Raw genomic sequence first — 9,234 nt, forward strand, 5'->3', positions numbered from 1 at the left:
AAAAAAAAAAAAAGAAGTTAAGCCCTTTCTTAAACGAGCAAAAAGAACCAGAAATAGAAGAAAAAAATTACATCTTTACTGAAACAAAAAAAGGCCCCAGCTTTGTACTACTAGCACTAGTTCTACTCTCATTGCCAGGTTTAAATTTTATTTTTAAGTAGTGCTGTAGCAAAGAACGTTGTATATATCACTTTACCTAATGATACTTTATTTCTCTGTGCGTGTGTATGTTTGTGTCTGTGTGTGTGTGCGCGCGCATGCGCATGCATTTGTGCATGTGCGTTTATTTTATTTAAATAAATATTCAGATTAATTCTTCAGGGAAAGTAATATCCATTAAGCAGTATGTATACGAGACTGCTTCTTTTGCCTTCTTGATCTTCCTTGCTTTAGTCCTGAATCAGGTTTTATCAACAATAAGAAATACCTATATTTTATAGCATAATATCCTGTAAAAAAGATAATGACGATTTTATATTGAGCTCTTATATGTCAAGTACTCAGCTAAAGTGCTTATCTTATTATGTCACCAAATTATTTCTGCTGTGGAGTACAAAGGCAAACTTTTTTAAACCCTTTTCATCTTTTTTTTACATAATATATTTAAGTAGCAAGTAGAATTCTTGAAGACAATGAGGTTACCAGCTATAAAGAAAAAATAGCCTTTTCTTAAACTCTCTTCTAGGTAAAGAGTAAATATTTTTCTATTTGGTGAAATTGAACTTGGTAAAAATAATTTTTATGGGCTTTACCATCAGACAACCACATGTCTCAGAGTTCATTAGTTACTGTTGTTGACCCAAAACCTACCCTTTGTACATTAGTTGCATGCAGCCATCAGTAGCAACTATGCCTTTCCCATGATGAATGCTGATAAAAAGAAATATAAATTCTGTAAGAATATGGACAGACTCATCATAGCAGTACTGTAGTCTATGGAAGTGATTTACAGCAATACCAGAATATGAAGACAAGTTTTTGAATTCTGTATGATTGGAAAGCTCATTGAAATGGTCTTTCTAATGATGTTATATGTCGATTTAAGATTACCTTCCCCATATATATCTATCTTATGAGAAAAATTATCTACATACTTTATGGATTCAATCAACAATTAGGCAAATGCTAGCCTTGCATTATTTTAATTAGTCAATATTTTAAAATGAAATCCAACTATTTTTCTTAGTAAATCCACAGTTATTCTGTGAATTGCCTGTAGAATTCAATACAGAAATCTTTCTGTAGTTAGATTATTTAAATGGTGAGAGTTTTCATGTGGCTGATTATAAATTCACTTATAGGCAAGCAGTATCTTTTTCCTTATTATAGATTATGTTCTCTTTAAAGCATCTGTGAATTTAATGACTTCCTTGCTTGAGTGTGGGAACAGTGCATGCAGAGTATTAAAATGAATATAAAATGCCCATTATAGTCCAAATGTTTAATATCAGCATTAGTTATTGCAGTAAAACCAATGCAAGGCTACATCCACAAAGCCCAAAAAATTAATAAAGATGATTAGAAGTGCTTTTGTCATTTTAAATGGGTCACAACTGAGGCCATTTTGAAATCATGGTTTAAACTTGCCTCCAGTTAAACTCTGAAATGTATTTCCCTTTGTTGAGGGGTATGGGGGGTGTTCACTTTATTGGGGACTCCCAGGCCAGAGTCTTGGACACTTAAAACCTACAAGTATATTGCTATCTGTATTTAGAAGATAAGGGTGCAACCCATTCAAATGTGGTGGTATTTTTTTTTAATTATTCATTAAGGTAACATAGGAATTCTGTTGCAAGTGAACAGATGTGAGGTGATTTGGGATGAATAAGATGAATATAACATGTTAATTGATGGTTGTGGCAACACGCATTTGTGTGAAATTACTATATTCGAACCACTATTAATTTGGGGGGTATAAGAAAACTCAAGAGGATTTGGTATACTTAAACTTATTCTATAAATTGGTATTTTAAATTATGTTGTTTTTATCTACTCCATATTTTATCTTTCAAAAGACCATATATTTAGAAATTTATATTTTTAAAAGTATACAGAAAGTTTAAATATGTTGAATTATTTTGAAAAAATTTTTTATCTGATACTGAGAATTAACATTTTCCCCTCTCATAGATATGGAGTCTGGAGAACGGTTACCATCCTCAGCAGCCTCCTCTACTACACCAACTTCATCTTCGACACCTTCTGTGGCTTCAGTAGTTTCAAAAGGTGGCCTTTCCACTGGAGTTGCTTCACTTAGCTCTACAATCAACCCATGTGGTAAATACCCTTTTTAAACTCAGTTTTAGAATGCCATTCTTTAAATAATTTGCATAGTATTTTATTGAGCTCTGAATAAAATGTTCTCATGACTTGCATTGACCTGTTGAATAAAGGCTAAGTTAAACACCTAGTCTTTTTGCTTTTTCAGGATTTTACAGTGGGAAAGCACTGGTTATTCTATGCTGTTAGAAATTGTCTTTGAGAGTTAAATCTTGATACCATCATTTGTTTTATCATTTTAATTAATAAATTAGTGAAGTCTTTTAAAACAATAGGCCCAAGAGGGAATGAAATAGAAGGAAGTCCTTGGTAGATACTTTGCCCTAGATTTCCTTCCAGTATTTGAAATGACCTTGTAAGCTCCAGCTACTCCAGTTCACAGATGTACACTAAGGCCGATCATTTACTTGATGGAAAATGTTTTTAAAGTTTAGAGCATAACAAATTTCGCTTAAACATGAATAAAATTTGGCTGAGCGCAGTGGCTCACTGTGTAATCCCAGCACTTTGGGAGGCTAAGGCGAGCAGATCACCTGAGGTCAGGAGTTCGAGACCAGCCTGACCAACATGGGGAAACCTCATCTCTATTAAAAATACAAAATTAGCCAGGCATGGTGGTGCATGCCTATAATCCCGGCTACTCAGGAGGCTGAGGCAGGAGAATCGCTTGAACCCAGGAGGTGGAGGTTGCAGTGAACCAAAATTGCGCCATTGCACTCCAGCCTGGGTAACAAGAGTGAAACTCCGTCTCAAAGAAAAAAAAAAAAAAGAATAAAATTTATATTTGCGTAAAAGGAGAGCTTTATTTCAGAAGTGAAAATATCCTCAATTTTGATTAATTATGTAGAGGATATCTTTAAGCACCTCCCAAAATCACTTTTGGCTCTTTTACAAAGGTGTGGTAGAATACATTCCTTTTATTAAATACTTCAAGTTATTTAACTCATTTATTTATTGGTAGGAAGCATTTTAACTTTAACTATTTCTTATAGATTATTTCATGTTTATAAGCAGTAAACTAAATGATATTTTTCTTATTCAGAATTAAAATTGAAACTTTTGCATAAATGTAATGCATAAATGTTTAATATTTGCTTACAATTACCCTAGCAAATTGTCAAATAAGTGTTTTCATTCGTTTTTGTTTTTCCAGTCAATGGAATGACAAGAAGGATGCCATTCTGTCATTATATTATGATCAAACCATTTTCTAATATATTCTTAGGGATTACAAAATAACTAAAATAGCACTATATATGTGTGTATATGTATATATGTGTGTGTATATATCTATCTATACATATATAGATATAGATATAGATATAGATATAGATATAGATTTTTTTTTTTTTTTTTGAGATGGAGTCTCGCACTGTCACCCAGGCTGGAGTGCAATGGCACGACCTTGGCTCATTGCAAGCTCCACTTCCCAGGTTCACGCCATTCTCATGCCTCATCCTCCTGAGTAGCTGGGACTACAGGTGCCTACCACCACGTCCAGTTAATTTTTTTGTATTTTTAGTAGAGACGGGGTTTCACCGTGTTAGCCAGGATGGTCTTGATCTCCTGACCTCGTGATCTGCCCACCTCAGCCTCCCAAAGTGCTGGGATTACAGGCATGAGCCACTGCGCCCAGCTGCACTATATATTTTTTAAAAATCAATATAACTTCTCTACCCTGTGGACAATCTTCATCAAATAATTAGCAAGTTTGTTCACATTTTCCTTATATGCAAAATGATGGCTGGACTCTAAGTGTCCAAGGCTCTGATGACATACCATGCTCAAAAATAGTGATGCTTATGATTGACTTTTTACCTCAGATAACTTTGTGTAAATGATTGTACTCAGTTGTACTTATGTAATTATATTTTGCTGTTTTTTTGTAACTCTTCTTTCTCTTTCCCTTGTTGTGAGCTCCTTTCAGTGTATTCTAATCTGCTGTCTTTATATTTATTTCTGAATTAGTCTTTTACATAGTATTCCTAAAGAAATGTCTTTTCTTATGTTGAAGGCTTCAGTAGCATCCTTGAGTACAGATTCTGAGTTTTCTGAACACTTTTTCTCACTTAGTTTTCTGAATTAGTGACATTGGAATTTGCTTGCAGTTCTCATGAGTCACATGTTGGGCACTATTTTTTGTTTGTTAGTGGATGGTTGGAAACTGCAGAAGGGATGGAGTGTGCTGAGTTGCTGAATAACATTAGAAATCTAGTCTAGAAAGGGATGCATGTTTTTAATCGTTATTTGCTGCTAGTAAGAAAGGGTGTAGAGTATTTATATTGAGATGCTTACATTGAATGAAAGTATAATTCCATTTATGCAGAAATGTGTCATTTATTAACACATATTTTTAGTACCTACAACATGAGTGTTTTCCATTTTGTAGGTAAAATAAATTTTTCTAAACTTTCACAGTGTTGTAGTCCATAATTAAAATGAAGCCTTTTACAGCAGCCCCAGTCAGGGACTTACAGATAAAACTCCTGTCTCCCTGGAACAAAGCACCTGGGGGAAGAGGTGGCTGTGGGCACAGCTTCAGCATACCTAAACACTCCTGCCTGCCAGCTCTGAAGAGAGCGGCGGATCTCCCAGCACAGCACTCAAGCTCTGCTAAGGGACAGACTGCCTCATTAAGTGGGTCCCTGACCCCCGTGCATCCTGACTAGGAGACAACTCCTAGCAGGGGTGACAGACACCTCAAACAGGAGAGCTCCGGCTGGCATCTGGCAGATGCCTCTCTGGGATGAAGTTTCTAGAGGAAGGAATAGGCAGCAATCTTTGCTGTTCTGCAGCCTCCACTGGTGATACCCAGGAAAACAGGTCTGGAGTGGACCTCCAGCAGACCTGCAGCAGAGGGGCCTGACTGTTAGAGAGAAAAATAACAAACAGAAAGACATAGCATCAATATCAACAAAAAGGACATCCACACAGAAACCCCATCCAAAGGTCAACAACATCAAAGACCAAAGGTAGATAAATCCACGAAGATGAGGAAAAACCAGCACAAAAGAGCTGAAAATTCCAAAAACCAAAATACCTCTTCTCCTCCAAAGAATCACAACTCCTCGCCAGCAAGAGAACAAAACTGGATGGAGAAAGGAGTTTGACTAACTGACAGAAGTAGGCTTCAGAAGGTGGATAATAACAAACTCCTCCGAGCTAAAGTAGCATGTTCTAAACCAATGCAAGAAAGCTAAGAACCTTGAAAAAAGGTTAGAGGAACTGCTAACTAGAATAATCAGTTTATAGAAGAACATAAATGACCTGATGGAGCTGAAAAACACAGCACGAGAACTTCGTGAAGCATATGCAAGTATCAATAGCCAAATCAAGCAGAAGAAAGGATATCAGAGATTGAATCAGCGTAATGAAATAAAGCATGAAGACAAGATTAGAGAAAAAAGAATGAAAGGAAAGAACAAAGCCTCCAAAAAATATAGGACTATGTGGAAAGACTGAACCTATGTTTGATTGGTGTACCTGAAATTGACAAGGAGAATGGAACCAAGTTGGAAAACACTCTTCAAGGTATTATCCAGGAGAATTTCCCCAAGCTATCAAGACAGGCCAACATTCAAATTTAGGAAATACAGAGAACACCACAAAGGTATTCCTCAAGAAAAGCAACCCCAAGACACATAATCGGCAGATTTACCAAGGTTGAAATGAAAGAAAAAATGTTAAGGGCAGCCAAAGAGAAAGGTCGGGTTACCCACAAAGGAAACCCCATCAGACTAACAGCAGATCTCTCTGCAGAAACCCTAGAAGCCAGAAGAGAGTGGGGGCCAATATTCAACATTGTTAAAGGAAAGAATTTTCAACCCAGAATTTCATATCCCGCCAAACTGAGCTTCATAAGCGAAGAAGAAATAAATCTTTTATAGACAAGCAAATGCTGAGAGATTTTGTTACCACCAGGCCTGCCTTACAAGAGCTCCTGAAGGAAGCACTAAACATGGAAAGGAATAACCAGTACCAGCCACTGCAAAAACATGCCAAATTGTAAAGACCATCAACGCTATGAAGAAACTGCACCAACTAACGGGCAAAATAACCAGCTAGCATCATAATGACAGGATCAAGTTCACACATAACAATATTAACCTTAAATGTCAATTAAAGGCTGAATGCCCCAATTAAAGGACACAGGCTGGCAGATTGGATAAAGAGTCAAGACCCATTGGTGTGCTGTATTCAGGAGATCCAGCTCACAGGCAAAGACACACATAGGCTCAAAATAAAGGGATGGAGGAATATTTACCAAGCAAATGGAAACAAAAAAAAAAAAGCAGGGATTGCAATCCTAGTCTCTGAGAAAACAGACTTTAAACCAACAAAGATCAAAGGAGACAGAAAAAGACATTACATAATGGTAAAGGGATCAATGCAACAAGAAGAACTAACTATCCTAAATATATGTGCACCCAGTACCGGAGCACCCAGATTCTACAGAGTTCGACTCCCACACAATAATAGTGGATGACTTTAACACCCACTGCCAATATTAGGTCAACAAAACAGAAAATTAACAAGGATATTCAGGACTTGAACTCAGCTCTGGACCAAGCAGAACTAATATACATCTACAGAACTCTCCATCCCAAATCAACAGAATATAGAGCCCTCTCAGCACCATGTCTCACTTATTCTACAGTTGACCACATAATTGGAAGTAAAACACTCCTCAGCAATTGCAAAAGAATAGAAATCATAACAAACAGTCTCTCAGACCACAGTGCAATCAAATTAGAACTCAGGATTAAGAAACTCACTCAAAACCACACAACTGCATGGAAACGGACCAACCTGCTCCTGAATGAGTACTGGGTAAATAACGAAATGAAGGCAGAAATAAAGATGTTCCTTGAAACCAATGAGAACAAAGATACAATGTACGAGAATCTCTGGGACACAGCTAAAGCAGTGTTTAGAGGGAAATTTATAGCGCTAAATGCCCACAGAAGAAACTGGGAAAGATCTAAAATCAACACCTTGTCAGAAGACAAGAAATAACTAAAATCAGAATAGAACTGAAGGAGAGAGACAAAAAACCCTTCAAAAAAATCAATGAATCCAGGTGCTGGTTTTTTGAAAAGATCAACAAAATAGATAGACTCCTAGCCAGACTAATAAAAAATAGAGAGAATAGAATAGATGCAATAAAAAAATGATAAGGTGGATATCACCACCGATCCCACAGAAATACAGACTGCCATCAGAGAATACATCTCTATGCAAATAAACTAGAGATCTAGAAGAAATGGATAATTTCCTGGACACATGCACCCTCCCAAGACTAAACCAGGAAGAAGTCAAATCCCTGAATAGACCAATAACAAGTTCTGAAACTGAGGCAATAATTAATAGTCTACCAACCAAAGGAAGCCCAGGACCAGATGAATTCACAGCCAAATTCTACCAGAGGTACAGAGAGGAACCGGTACCATTCCTTTTGAAACTATTCTAAACAATAGAAAAAGAGGGAATCCTCCCTAATTCGTTTTATGAGACCAGCATCATCCTCATACCAAAGCCTGGCAGAGACACACACACACACAAAAAAAGAGAATTTTAGACCAATATCCCTGACGAACATCAATGCAAAAATCCTCAATAAAATACTGGCACACCGAATCCAGCAGCACATCAAAAAGCTTATCCACCACAATCAAGTTGGCTTCATCGCTGGGATGCAAAGCTGGTTCAACATACACAAATCAATAAACGTAATCCATCACATAAACAGAAACAACGACAAAATCCACATGATTATCTCAATAGATGCAGAAAAGGCCTGTGATAAAATTCATCACCCCTTCATGCTAAAACCTCTCAATAAACTGGTATTGATGGAACGTATTTCCAAATAATAAGAGCTATTTATTACAGACCCACAGCCAATATCATACTGAATGGGCTAAAGCTGGAAGCATTCCCTTTGAAAACCGGCACAAGACAAGGATGCCCTCTCTCACCACTCCTATGCAACATAGTGTTGGACGTTCTGGCCAGGGCAATCAGGCAAGAGAAAGAAATAAAGGGTATGCAAACAGGAAAAGAGAAAGTCAAATTGTCACTCTTTTCAGATGACATGATTGTATATATCATCTCAGCCCAAAATCTCCTTAAGCTGATAAGTAACTTCAGCAAAGTCTCAGGATACAAAATCAATGTGCAAAAATCACAAGCATTTTTATATACCAACAGTAGGCAAACAGGGAGCCAAATCATGAGTAAACTCCCATTCACAGCTGCTACAAAGAGAATAAAATACCTAGGAATACAACTTACCAAGGGATGTGAAGGACCTGTTCAAGGAGAACTATAAACCACTGCTCAAGGAAATAAGAGAGGACAGAAACAAATGGAAAAACATTCCATGCTCATGGCTAGGAAGAATCAGTCATGAAAATGGCTATAATGTCCAAAGTAATTTATAGATTTAATGCTATCCCCGTCAAGCTACCAATGACTTTCTTCACAGAATTAGAAAAAAAACTACTTTAAATTTCATATGGAACCGAAAAAGAGCTCGTATAGCCAATACTATCCCAAGCAAAAAGAACAAAGCTGGAGGCATCACACTACCTGACTTCAAACTATACTACAAGGCTACAGTAACCAAAACAGTATTGTACTGGTACCACAACAGATATATAGACCAATGGAACAGAACAGAGGCCTCAGAAATAATGCCACACATCTACAACCATGTGATCTTTGACAAACCTGACAAAAACAAGCAATGGGGAAAGGATTTCCTCTTTAATAAATGGTGTTGGGAAAACTGGCTAGCTATATGCAGAAAACTGAAACTGGATCCCTTCCTTGCACCTTATGCAAAAATTAACTCAAGTTGCATGAAAGACTTAAATGTCAGACCTAAAACCATGAAAACCCTAGAAGAAAACCTAGGCAATACCAGTCAGAACATAGGAATGGGCAAAGACT

The 9,234-nt window shown here is 37.0% G+C and overlaps 1 protein-coding gene across 1 annotated transcript in view; it reads left to right on the forward strand.

Moving 5' to 3' along the window:
* Nucleotides 1–9,234, forward strand: part of BAZ2B (bromodomain adjacent to zinc finger domain, 2B) — a 423,086-nt gene that overhangs the window by 242,999 nt on the left and 170,853 nt on the right. The window contains exon 6 of the mRNA XM_011991581.1: nucleotides 2,131–2,277. Coding sequence (XP_011846971.1) covers nucleotides 2,133–2,277 — 145 coding nt within the window. The 5' untranslated portion in view covers nucleotides 2,131–2,132. The remainder of the gene's footprint in view (nucleotides 1–2,130; nucleotides 2,278–9,234) is intronic.

Source organism: Mandrillus leucophaeus, unplaced genomic scaffold (assembly GCF_000951045.1).
Source record: "Mandrillus leucophaeus isolate KB7577 unplaced genomic scaffold, Mleu.le_1.0 Scaffold110, whole genome shotgun sequence".
In the NCBI taxonomy this organism is placed as follows: domain Eukaryota; kingdom Metazoa; phylum Chordata; class Mammalia; order Primates; family Cercopithecidae; genus Mandrillus; species Mandrillus leucophaeus.